The sequence below is a fragment of the Pteronotus mesoamericanus genome, unplaced genomic scaffold, assembly GCF_021234165.1.
Source record: "Pteronotus mesoamericanus isolate MK-2021 breed Mesoamerican mustached bat unplaced genomic scaffold, CSHL_Meso_final contig_33, whole genome shotgun sequence".
In the NCBI taxonomy this organism is placed as follows: Eukaryota; Metazoa; Chordata; class Mammalia; order Chiroptera; family Mormoopidae; genus Pteronotus; species Pteronotus mesoamericanus.
The window spans coordinates 14,935,370-14,949,098 of NW_026555135.1; the positions used below are offsets into that span (position 1 = coordinate 14,935,370).

The 13,729-nt window shown below is 35.3% G+C and overlaps 1 protein-coding gene and 1 pseudogene across 1 annotated transcript in view; one reads left to right on the plus strand and one right to left on the minus strand.

The window, feature by feature from the left end:
- NOX4 (NADPH oxidase 4) overlaps positions 1-13,729 on the minus strand; it is a 187,914-nt gene that overhangs the window by 84,542 nt on the left and 89,643 nt on the right. Inside the window, exons 9-11 of the mRNA XM_054576412.1 lie at positions 12,306-12,522; positions 10,080-10,244; positions 9,884-9,946 (exon numbers count right to left, since the gene is read on the minus strand). Coding sequence (XP_054432387.1) covers positions 9,884-9,946; positions 10,080-10,244; positions 12,306-12,522 — 445 coding nt within the window. The remainder of the gene's footprint in view (positions 1-9,883; positions 9,947-10,079; positions 10,245-12,305; positions 12,523-13,729) is intronic.
- On the plus strand, positions 3,731-4,799 carry LOC129072827 (hsc70-interacting protein-like; annotated as a pseudogene).

The following is a 13,729-nucleotide window of genomic DNA, read 5'->3' on the forward strand; positions in this document are numbered from 1 at the left end:
CCAACTAGGAGGCTATCCAGATGGTAGAAGATCAGACCAGGGTAGGTGCTGTGAAAATTTTGGACATATTTTGAAGGGAGAGCCAAGAATTTTTGTGGACAGATTGTTGACTGTATTTTTTTCAAGAATACAAGTCAAGTTTGATGTCCAGGTTTTCAGCCTGAGCAACTTGGATAATGGAGTTGGCACTACCTTAAGAGGGGGAAAACTATGGGGGAATAGGTTTGGAAGGCTAAAGATTAAAAGCTCAATTTAGTCATGTTAACTTACAATTTGTTTTACACATCCAAGTAGAAGTTTATGACAGATAATAGAATATATGACCTTGAATTTTAGAGTTGGGGGCTGAACTAGAAATATAAATTTGGGAGATGATAGCACACAGATGACTGAATAGGATCACCAGAGAAATGAGATTAGTTAGAGAAAACAGAACACTCCAGTGGCAAGAAGTGGATGAAAAGGAACAGCAAAAAAAAAAAAAAAAAATTTAAAGAGCCAGAAAATAAAGAGAAAAACCAGGTGGGTAGAAGCCCTGGAAGCAAAATGAACAACACACGTTAATAAAGCAAGTGATCAGATGGGCCGAATGCTCCTGAGATGTCAAATCCATTGAAGATTGAGAAATGGCCATTGGGCTTAGCAACAACATGGTCATGTTGACCTTGGAAATGTTTAGTAGAGTACTGTGGGCAAAAGCTGGTGGATTTAAGAGAGAATGAGAGGAAACAAACTGAAGAACTGAAAAATGGAGGATAGGCTAGAAGGGGATGTGAGTCAAGAAAGGGCTTTTATCCATCATTTCCTCTCGGATACCTAGTGAAAAAGGCATCCAAAACTACCCACTGAATAAATCAAGTTTAATATTAAACAGCAGGTTCACTCTGGATACAGTGACTGATTTAAGTTCATATTTATCATGCAGGTCCTCATTATGCACTGAAGAAATATTTTCTTTTTCCCTGGGAAAAAAGCTGTACTAGAGCAATTAGATGATGTTTAACTTTCAGAGAATTCAGATGTCCCATTGTATTTCATGAACATTAGTGACCTTCTGTGTCAATTTCCACCACTGTGCCTGGTTTATAGTTAAGACATTTATTGCCTTGCTAATCTGTCATTTCTCCCAGCTCAGTTTCTAAGTTGTCTAAAAAAAAAAGACTTGTGAAACCCTTGAGGAAGGCAATTTTCAAAAATTAGATAGATGAGAGCAAGACCTAAGATCCAAACCACTGATGCAGATTTCCTGCTTATATTTAAACCCATGAAATTAAATAATAACAAAAATGTTTCCAGTCTTTAAGAGAGTCATGGCCATTCTTGTCTGGTTTTCATTGAAAACTGGAAAGACTATTCCCAAAGTGACTGGTTGAGAGATTAAAAACACAAAGCAGAAAAACGATGGCAAGTGAAAGCATGCTATGTAAAAGTACAGACAATAATAAACTAACAGCTAGACTTGCCTCTGACTCATGGAAAAATACGTGAATTAGGTTATCCAAGCTTAAAAATAATGAATCACATAACTCAGAACACAGATGTCAGAAAAGCACATGTGTACTTATGAATTAAAATAATAAGGAAAGGGTATAGAGATATTTGTGTAAACTTCAAGCAATTAGTACCATTAAAAAAGTAGATTCTGCATTATTTCTTTAATTAAAAACCCATGAAAAGTATTAATGACCATAATTAATGTCTACCTCAGTCAAATGTGAAGAGAAGTTACAGTTTGCAATAAGCAGTAGGCTTCATGCTTTCTTAAGCTTGGCTTCTTAAAATCGTATCAGATTTATACATCTAATTTAGACGAGGGCATACTCTTAAATAGAAGATTTGTTTTGGTTAAAAAAATGCAAACTTTGGTAATTACAGAGCATAACTAGAAAACACTTTTAAAGATCCACTACATAGCAGAGGAACAACATGTAAAATTCTACCCAGGTTTTCAGCCAGTAAAGTTCCATCATTCAGCCTAAAGGCTAGTAAATCACAAAAGGCAAATAAGTCATCTGTCCTCCAAATGATGTTTCTAAACAAGTCTGTGGCCAGAGCTTAGTCAGTTACTGCATGCTGCAGAACAAGGCAAAACAATTCAGTTTAATCCTGTCTCGACTCTACGTTCATTATCTGAAACAACAACCATAACAAATAAAAATAGAAAGCACAATAGCTAAGGTAACACAGGGAGTGATAACAACAATTGAGAGGAGTCAACAAATTTTGAAAGGTGAAATGTGAATAAGATAGTGGATAACAATTTCTAACCTACTGAGAACTTACTATATGCCATGCACTATGATTAGCACTTGATTATATCTTTTTAATTCATATTCACAGTAACGCCATAGTGAAGTTATTACTGTTACATTTTAAAAGAAGCAAACCAAAGGCATGTTAATTATCTTGTCCAAGGATATAGTACTAGTAAGTGGGAGATCCAGACCTCTAATCCAGGTTGTACAGGATTCCAAAATCCACGGTTTAATACTACCTTCTGTCTCCCTCCCATCTCCCTCAGTCTTGTCAGCCAACACGGTGCCTGCTGATTTTGCCCTAGGAGAATGCAGGTGCAATAGCAGAAAACAGCCACAACTTTCTAGTAAAACTCACCAAATTATCATGTTGCCCTTGTGTTGGAAAATCAATGTCAAGTGTAAAAATGCTGAAGCACCTTAAGTAATTAAACTGCATTGTTTGGGTATCTAATTAAATCAGTACTCATGACATAGCTTTACCTTGACTGAAATTGTGAAAATTACCATAGTGCTGCTGTTCCTTATTTTTTGTACATGTTTTTCACATTTTTAGTTTTCAAAGCCTAATCTCCATTTTTAAAAAAAATTAGCTAAAGTTCAAACTACTAAATCTGTGATTATTGCATATTTTATAGACTTGATATCTCCTTGCCCTGTCACAGTACATGGAAATACGTATTAGACTTTTTCTAGCAGGGAAATTTATTTGACTTTTAACTCTGCACAGTATCTGAAGAACTTAGTAGTGTAATCCAAAACTTTCAAGTTGCATATTCCTCTTGAAACTACCTTTTTTTATAGTATCCGTAAAGTTCTCTCCAAAATGGTAATTCTTTTTTGTTGTTTGATTCCAACAAGTATGTCCAAAACCAATAGGAGTTTTAGAAATATGAATGCTCTGAACATGGATAAGCGGTGAAGCAAGAGAGAGGCAGTGGAGGATAGCTAACAACGCCCTTTTCAGCCAGGCAGATCTGTGTCAGTGTGTCACCTGTGTCACTGACTAGCAGTGTGACTTTATTTAATATCTCATAGTCACAGTATTCTCTACATAATATAGAGATAATAATACATGTCTCACAGGAATACACAGTAAGAATTAAACAATCTAATATTTTCAAAGTTTATGAAGGAACTTCTCAGGCACTTAATTAGTAGGGATTAGTACCTTTGACAAAGATAGGGTATGTACACACTTTTTAGTGGGAATTACTCACGGACAATTAATTGTTTTTATTTAAAAGGAACCTTTAAGGGAACCATTCTTATTCAACATGGTACTGGAAGCCCTACCCACAGCGATAGACAAGAAAAAGAAATATAAAGCATCCAAATTGGAAGGGAGGAAGTAAAACTGTCATTATTCACAGAAGACGTGATAGTATACATAGAAAATCTTATAGCCCCTTCCACACAGTCTCACTGAGTTAGCAAATTTAGCCATGTATGCCACTTTCCACCACTTCCTGGCCATGGATCCCCACAAAGTGAGCAAGTTTTGGGTCTTTGTGAAAATGTGTAGGCAGGATCCCAGGAAATGCACTTCCTGAGGGAGTGGATGGAGAGCATGGGAGGTAAAATACCACTTGCTACTCATTAAACCAAATCAGAAGAAAACAAGGAAGAAAAAACAGATAATAAAAAGGTGGAGGAAGACATAAAGACAGACGAACCATCAAGTGCGGAAAGTGATCTAGAAATTCACAATGAGTATGACTGAAATAGACACTGATGACCCTCAAGATATGGGAAATGAAAATGTAGAGATAACTGAGGAGATGACAGATCAGGCAAATGATAAAAATAGTGACAGCCACTGATGTCCTAAATGATGGTGAACTGCAGAAAGCCATTGACTTGTTCACAGATACCATCAAGTCGAATCCTTGCTTGGCCATTCTGTATGCCAAGGGAGACAGTGTCTCCATCAAATTATGTAAGCCAAATGCCATCATCCGAGGCTGTGACAGAGCTATTGAAATAAATCCTGATTCAGCTCAGCCTCATAAATAACGAGAGAAAGGACAAAGACTTCTGGGCCATTGGGTAGAAGCAGCCCATGATCTTGCTCTTGCATGTAAATTGGATTATGATGAAATGCTAGTGCAATGCTGAAAGAAGTTCAAATAAGTGTCCTGAAAATTGCAGAACATCAGAGAAAGTATGAGCGAAAACATGAAAAGTAAGAGATCAAAGAATGGAAAGTGTTAAGGGCCCAGGAAGGACATAAGAGATCCCAGAGGGAGGAAGAAGCCGGCCATAATCAGGATCTCAAGTATGGCTCTTTTCCAGGTGGCTTTCTTGGGGGGAATGCCTGGTAATTTTCCTGGTGGAATGTCTGGAATGGCAGGAATGCCTAGGCTAATGAAATTCTCAGCGATCCAGAGGTTCTTGCAGCCTGCAGGACCCGGGGGTCCAGGAGTCATGGTGGCCTTCCAGGATGTGGCCCAGAGCCCAGCAAATATGTCAAAATATTAAAGCAACCCAAAAGTTATGAATCTAATCAGTAAATTGTCAGCCAAACTTGGAGGTCAAGCATAATGCCCTTCTGACAGATAAAGCCCTTGCTGAAGGAAAAGCAACTTGGGTCACAAAATGGATGTCACAGTAATACAAACCAGTGTACCTTTGACCTTCTCATGATGAAAGCTGGGGTGCTTTCATTGAAGAGAATCCCTACTTCTCTGCCCCAAATGCAGCTATAACATTTTACAGTGGTTTGCCATTATGATATTCTTTCAGATAATGTTTTCCTACTAGGAATTATAAAGTTTAAATATTTTAAGTCTTAAAAATATTTAAAAACAAATTAAAAGAGTATGTTAAACCCTACAGTTTTCTTTACTAATCATTTTGGTGTTTTCCTTTGAATTAATTGGGCAAATACCTCATATGGAAGATTTATTGCTCAGTTTGAGTGAAATAAAGGTTTATTAGTGGAAGGGAAATATAACATTTAAATAGTTTGAGTTGATATATGGCTGCTGAGACATTTTGCTTTTTCTTTTTAAATGCTTTATTTTTTTAAAAATGATTTATTTCGATAAAACTACGGGGACGACCAGTATTGCAGTAGGACCTGGGTAGGAACTGGAAGTATGGTAGGGCAGCAGTACAGATGCACTTAGATCTTACACTGTGGTGAAGGGATGACTTTTATAATGCTGCAGTAGAGTTGGAATACTTAGCTTTGCTCTAGTCTGATATATAAAATAAATAATAAATGTTTCATATTATTTCCACAAAGGGGAAAAAAAAGGAAACACTATTGTCTCCACCAAAAAACTGCTCCACCTAATAAGTAAAATAGGCAAAGTAGTGGGATACAAAGTCAATATTCAGAAACCAATGACATTCTTGTACACCAACAATGAATTATCAGAAAGAGAAACTAACAAAAAAATTCCATTTACTGTAGCAACAAGAAAAACAAAGTACTTAGAAATAAATTTAACTATGGATATAAAAGATTTGTACTTGGAAAACTTTAGGACACTGAGGAAAGAAATTGAGGATGATACAAAATAAGTAGAAGCATATACCATGTTCATGGATTGGAAGAATTAACATCATTAAAATATCCATATTACCCAAAGCAATCTATAGATTCAATGTAATCCCTATTAAAATACCAATGACATATTTCACAGATCTAGAACAAATACTCCAAAAATTTATATGTAACCAAATAAGAATAGCCTCAGCAATCCCGAGAAAGAACAACAAAGTTGGAGGGATCACAATACCTATATTAAACTATACTACAAGGCCACCGTAATAAAGACAATCTGGTACTGGCATAAAACAAGACACATAGATCAATGGAAAAGAATGAAGAGCCCAGAAATAAACTCATGTCTTTATGGTAAATTAATATTTGATAAAGCGGACATGAGCATACAGTGGAGTATAGACAGTCTCTTCAATAAATCGTGTTGGGAGAACTGGACTGGTACATGCAAAAAAATGAAATTAGACCACCAACTTACACCATATACCAGAATAAACTCAAAATGGATAAAGGACTTAAATATAAGTCATGATACCATAAAAGTCCTAGAGGGAAACAGCGGCAGCAAATTTTCAGGCATCCCACACATCAATATTTTTGCCAATATTTGGACAAGGGAAATAAGGGAAAAAATAAACAAATGGGACTACATCTAATTAAAAAGTTTCTGCATGGCTAAAGAAACCATCATCAAGATGAAAAGAGAACAGACTGTATGAAGAACATATTTGCCAATGATACATTGGACAAGGGTTTAATTTCCAAAATATATAAAGAACTCATATGACTCAACACCAGGAAGAAAACAACCAAATTAAAAAATGGGCAAAGGACCCAAATAGACACTTCTCCAAGGAGGACATACAAATAGCCCATAGACATTATGAAAAAATGCTCAGCATCACTAATCATCAGAGACATGCAAATTAAAACCACAATGAGATATCACCTCACACCTACCAAAATGGCCATCACTAATAAATCAACAAACAAGTGCTGGCGAGGACGTGGAGAAAAGGGAACCTGCTTATACTGCTGGTGGGAATGCAGACTGGTGCAGCCACTGTGGAAAACGGTATGGAATTTCCTCAGAAAACTAAAAATGGAACTGTCTTATGACTCAGTGATTCCACTGCTGTAATGATATCTTAAGAATCCTGAAACACCAATTCAAAAGAACTTATGCAGCTTTATATTCATAGCAGTGTCATTTATAATAGCCAAGTGTTCAAGTGTTGGAAACAGCCCAAGTGCCCATCAGTAGATGAGTAGATTAAACAAACTGTTGTCCATTTACGCAAAGGAGCGTTACGCAGCAGAAAGAAAGAAAGAAGGAATTCCTACCTTTTGCACGACAGCATGGATGGAACTAGAAGACTACTATGCTGAGTGAAATAAGCCACTCAGCAAAAGACAAATACCACATGACCTCACTTATAATTGGAATCTAATGAACAAAATAAACTAATGAGAAAGATAGAACCAGAGATATGGAAACATAGAAAGAAAAGACTGATAGCTGTAGGAAGGGAGAAGGGAGGAGGGAAATGGCGAAAGGAGGCGGAAGGGATCATAGACCATGTATGAATTATTCATGGACATGAATAATAGAGAGGGAATTAACTGTGTGAAAGAGGGGTGGGCTGGGTGGAGGGGTGCAAAAGGTAAAAAAATTGGGACAACTGTAATGGAATAAACAATAAAATTTTTTTTAAAAAAACAACATAGGAACCCTTAAGGGAAAATGTTTAACAAGCATGCATTTTACATGTAAGTGCCAAGTAGAACTAATTGGACAAAATGAAGAATGAAGGGACTGGCAGGAAAAGTTAGTGTGATTAATAAACAGAAACCTCATTTAAATTTGAACTGTAAGGGTCTTTAGGGGCAGCTCTCACTCACCACTCAGTGAATTACCCCATCAGGAAGAGACGTATTCTCCATTTCCAACAGGAAGACATTTTTCTACTTACATGCCCAAGCATGAAGAAGTAAAGATGTTCTATTTGCCCTGCAACTACTCATCCAAAAAAAGACTTTTACAGCTCAGCTAGTGAAAAGCCACTACACTTCAAACACTCAGTCTCCTCCAATGGACTCTCTTTACAACAACTCTTCGGAACTCCCCTTTTCCTCTGTAAAAGAAAGTTTCTCTCCTTTGTTCTTTGGACTTGCAAGAAGTTCACCATTAGACTACATGTCCCAAATTGCAGTTCTTTGTTGTTCCCCAGTGAACCCAATTTGCTGGACAAACATCTGGCTGTTTGTTTAAGGTCAGCAATGGTAAACTAACAAAACGGCACAATGTAAAATTTAGCTTAAAAATGTTTTCCCTACTCAAATTTATTTCTAGACAGAAGAAAGATGTGCCTCTTTTCCATCTTATAAAAACAGAAACTCCTGCAGGGCATAGGATTAATGAGTTGACTCTCATATTATCTTGGAAGGCTACAAACTCTTTCCTAGGCCTATACAACAGTACATGGTACACAGATGGTCAGAAAAAATGAAAAACATGAATATGGAATTCCAAGCATCCAATTTCTTTGCCTTCACCCAGCTCACTTCTGAACTTAGATCTTTCCTGATATAATAGAATGTTGTTAGTTATTTCACTAGATGCCAAATTATATTTTTTAATTAAATTTACTGCATGACATTGGTTAGTAAAATTATATAGGTTTCAAGCATACATTTCTCTGACACATCACCTGTGCACTGCATTATGTGCCCACCACCCACAGTCAAATCTTCTATCACCATATTTTTGGCCCCCTTTACCCTTTATTACCCCCGGTATCCCTTCTTTCTGGTAATGACCATATTGTTTTCTTAACCATTAATAAATAAATTTACTACATACAAACAGAATGCTAAATTTGGGGCAATGAAGCAAAAATATTTTTCCTTTAAATAACTGAAATTATTCAAAATAACTTCTATTTTTTCTCTAACCATGTGACACTCTTTTTTTATTTCTTTTATCTTTTAAATATAAATTTTTCTGGCCTAGGTCTCTTTACAAGTACATGTTCTCAAGGGGCATGTCAAATTTGATAGCAGTTCCAGTTCTAGTAAACCTCAATCAATCTTACACCTCAGCACTGACGTCAAACCAGTTATTTATCTGCCTCCCACCCCATAATTTCTTCAAGGTAATTTGCATATGTTAAGCACACATTTAAACATGTGGTCCCTGTTCTCAGCTAACTTTGTTCAAAACTGAATAAAATCTTAATCCTCATGATCAATGGGTAGTATTAAATAAATTGTAAAATATTATGCAGTCATTAAAAAAAGGCATATAAAAATATAGTAATGTGAAAAATTGCCCAAAATATATTGTTGAGTAAAAAAGAAAATTATAAAACAAATGGTTCAGCAAATGTGCCAAACACCTATGTATGCCAAATTATGTAGGATAATGTCTAGAAGAATATAAGTCAAACTCTAGAAGAAAAAAATTGAAAAGGGGGAAAATTAGAAACAGTTCCTTTTTATTTTGTTTACTTGTAAATTGTTTGCGTCTTTATAAAGGCTCTGCCATTTTTACAATGCATAAAATAATGTTAACAATGTGCAAAACTGTTTGGTGATTTCATTTTTAGCTAGGTAACCCCCTCCATTATTTATTCCTTATTTTTTCTGACTTTATTTTCTTTTTCCTCCTCCATATACAGCATGGATGCCACTTATTCTGGACTTCTTATCTAAATGCTGCCTTGATTTTCTTATGCTTCCACCTTAACTCAGAGTACCCTCTTTTTCCTAAAATTCAATCTCTTTAAAGAAAATCATGCACATTTTATATTTTGGTACATAGCCCATAAAAGGAAAAATGCAAATATCAAGGAAACGTTCTGCATTTGGAATCAACAAGATTTAATAAATTGTAAATATACTACTTTTGAATCTTAAAATGGTAGAATATAATGAATAACAGTTACGAGTTTTCTGTACAGATAATTATATTTCTTTGTAAAAAAGATGGCTTGCTTAAACATTAAGGATATTGTGACAGCCTTGAACGACTATTAGAATGAGGTGGAATACACACACAACAAAGGAACATAGGTATTTCATTCTAAAAACATCTAAAGAACATGTTTCTTACCATTGTGAGGGTAAATGGATGGTTTTCTAATGCAGATACACTGGGACAATGTAGAATAATGTACTAAAAAGCAACAAACAATTGTTAAATGACCAAGAAATAAGTTCCAGTATTCCAAAGACAGCACTAATTTGCTAATTTTCAAAAGTTATGTAAGACTAAGGGGTATTTTAAAAGTTGCTGAACAATGACTTACCTGGCCAGGTCTTGCTTTAAAATTTTCTTTGACCATTCGAATTTCCATGACATCTGAGGGATGACTTATGACTGAGATGATGGTGACTGGCTTATTACTCCGGATGCACCTGTAAAGCCTTTCAGCACAATACAGGCACAAAGGTCCAGAAATCCAAAGCCAAGTCTAACAGAGAATTTTTAAAATGCACTTTAAGAAATACTTGTATTGTAGGACCCTTTATATACTGTCCAATCGTTTACTTGGCACATTACAGTAAAAATTTATAATCTGTATTCTAAATAATAAAATGTAAAGAAAAATCACAGACTTACCCTGCAACTTATTCAAATAACAGTACAGTATAAAAGGTATAGTAATGTCAAGACCCTATTCACAAACCACTGCCCAGGGTATAGCTACCATTAGCAGTTAATCACATATACACCATTTCATACATCCTTTTGTGCATACAACACATATATAATGCATTTACATAATACTTTTCTCTAAAGAGAGATGAAAGGGAGATTAAAAGCTCAAATAAATCTGAAAATGATTTTAGAAACCATGTACCAGTCCAATGTTTGTTAAAAAACCCTAGATATTTTAATGCATGAAGTACATGTGCAAAATGTAGAATATGTGCACGTGCATATTTTTAAATATGGTATAGACTATGCATGTTGCTCACGACTTACTTTCACATAAAAACTCTAATATAAATACATAAGAAAATAATATTTAGAACTTGGAATGGATGACAATTTTGCATGTGTGCTGGAGAGACAGTCCTGATCCCAGGGTAACTGTACACTCTGGGAGTGCGGACGCCTGTGTGGCCAACCTTTCTGTTACAAATGCACGCTGCATCTCCCTCAGCCCTTGGAAGCCTCCAACCCAGGCTTATTTTAATGGTCACTTTTTAAAACCTTACTTACATAGCTATTGCAGACCTTCCTCCTACCCTGCAGACAAATTATGCCTCTTCCTGACATTTAGTTTGACACTGTATGTAAGAATCACAGGATAAGCTCTACAATGTGACAGCACTCTTGCAACTTTGGGAAAGTCCCTTAACCTTTGAGCATCAGGTCACACATAAGTAAAATGGGAGTCACAATACCTGCCCTGCCCAACATATAGGAGAAAAGTTTGGAAAATTGTAAAGCTTCATAGAAATCTAGAGGGTTATTAATAATAATAAACACAAGAATGTCACATTCATTCCAAAGTCATCAACAAATCGCTCTACATTTCAACTCCTCTTTCCTCGTCTTCTTTTTCAAATTAAATTTGTTGGGGCATCATTGGCCTATAACATTATATAAATTTCAGGTGCGCTGCCTTATAACACAACATCTGAATATTATGCACTTACCACCTGAAGTCGAGTGTCCTTTATTACCTTGTATTTGACTGCTTTTACACTTTCTAATTTGCTCTTCCTTCTTAAAAGAGACACTCTACATCACTATTTCCCCTATTTCCACTTGGTACAAGGATGACAGGATGTAATTCCACATGGGCAGCTTCCTCAGCCACAAGGAAAGACTATGGCTCTTATCACACTACTCACTGGGTACTTTGGGGAAGTTTTCCAAGACCAAACATTTTACTCAAACACCTAGTTTTGCACTCTACTTCTACCACATATTAGTTTTGTAAAGTTTGCTCAAGGTATTTTATGTATTCAAGCAACAGTTTCCTCATCAGAAAATTGAGGATGATAGGTTGTTTCAAGGAGTTATTGTGACTATTAAAAAATATGCATACATTGCATATTAGCACATTGCCTAGCAAATCGTATTAAGCAGTGAATAAATTAATTTTACAATTTATTTTTATAATATTATGCATAATATTGTACCATAATTATACTATACTATGATAAATATTATTAGCTCTTTCATTATTGTTTTTGTTATCCAACCTATTTTTCTCAGTGGATAGAGAGAATATCTTTGTTACCTTTCTTGTGGTAAAAACAGTGCCATAGTATGTAGAGATTATATGGTCAGTTATACTCTGTAATGTCATAGGTTTTTTCCCCTTGAACTCCCAGCTGCCTATAATGGAACAATAGGTAGTAACTTGCTATTGAAACATCCTAAAATGTTCTATTCTGTAAGAATAATTATTTGAAGGCTTCATTACCTTCAAAAACATGTATTTAAAGCAACGTTGATTAATTACTATGGGAATATCAATTTTGCAGAGACCATCAAACACATAAAATTATCTGACCTGTGGAAAATTAGCTTGGAACCTGGGCTCTTCCATACAAATCTTCACCGATGTGTTCCAGGGAACTTCATCTGGTTTTGAAAATCCTCCAGGGAAAGATTCATGAAGATGTTCTGAGAGATATTCGGGTAAGTGAATGTTCCAGTTGTGGGTTCTATTAAGATTGATGCAGCCAGGAGGGTGGGTATCTAAATTAGTTTGATACTTCAGCAACCCGCTGAAATTCAATTAAGAAAAAAATAAAAACAGAAAGATGAAAAAAAGATTGAAATCTGGGGACACAGTAAAAGAAAATAACATCTTTTTCTTGCTAACTTTACATAGTAGTTATCCAAAAAGTATTTCTCATATATTTTACTTCAGAGCAATTGATCTCACTTATATGTGGAATCCAATGAACGAAATAAACTGAACAAAATAGAAACAGGGGCATAGATACATGAACAGACTGACAGCTGTCAGAGGGGAGGGGGAAGGGGGGACTGGATAAAAGAAAGTGAAGGGATTAGTCAAATTATATACATGCAAAACCTATAGACACAGATAACAATGCAATGATGGACAGAGGGGAGCAAGAGGCAAGGGGAAGGTAGGCAAAGGTGGGGGATGGGGCAGAATGTGGACATTTGTAACAATAAAAATTTTTAAAAAGAGCAATTGAGACATTTTATATTTTTTTAATAAATCCTTTACTATTTGACTAAACCAAAAATTTAGCTCTCCCCCCTCACCCCCAAAATGCCACAAATGCATGGAAAGAAAAACCACATAAAATCTTTCCAAGTATTTCTGATTTTGACAGCCTTTATTTCAAATCTATTAAGGCATTCATACAACCATATACAAGAATTCACTTCAATAAACACTATAATGAAGGGTACTTTTGCTTTATTTCAAACACAAATGAAAAGGTACAGAAATCATATTTGATTTAACTAAGACAAAAAAAAAGAGGTCTTGATGGTTTATAGAAAAATGTTAATCAAACATAATAACAGGGACTGAAGCTTGCATCTCTTATAGTATGAAAACAATTAATACAAAGCAATCAAACAATAAAACTGTTTGCTTTTTAATTTCTCCATAAACAAGATCACATAAAAAGCTCAAAATAATATACCCAGCAGGAGAACCTAAAACCCTAAAATCCCATTCTGATTGTTTCATATTATTTGACATTTTAAGATAAGCCATTCAACGTTCTAAGTTCTATAAGGAATAAAGTAAGATCTACCTCCTGGAGATAGTGACATAAAGATAGACTGTACAAAACATTTTTCTGCATAAAAAGAAAAATGTAAGATTTTGAAATGCATTGACAATTTTTCAGTGTGCTTCATTTTTATTTTGTAGATATTAAAATTTCTATTTCTAAAATTATTTTTCCTGGTTGGCAAGTGTATGTTTTTAAATTACCCTTCCTG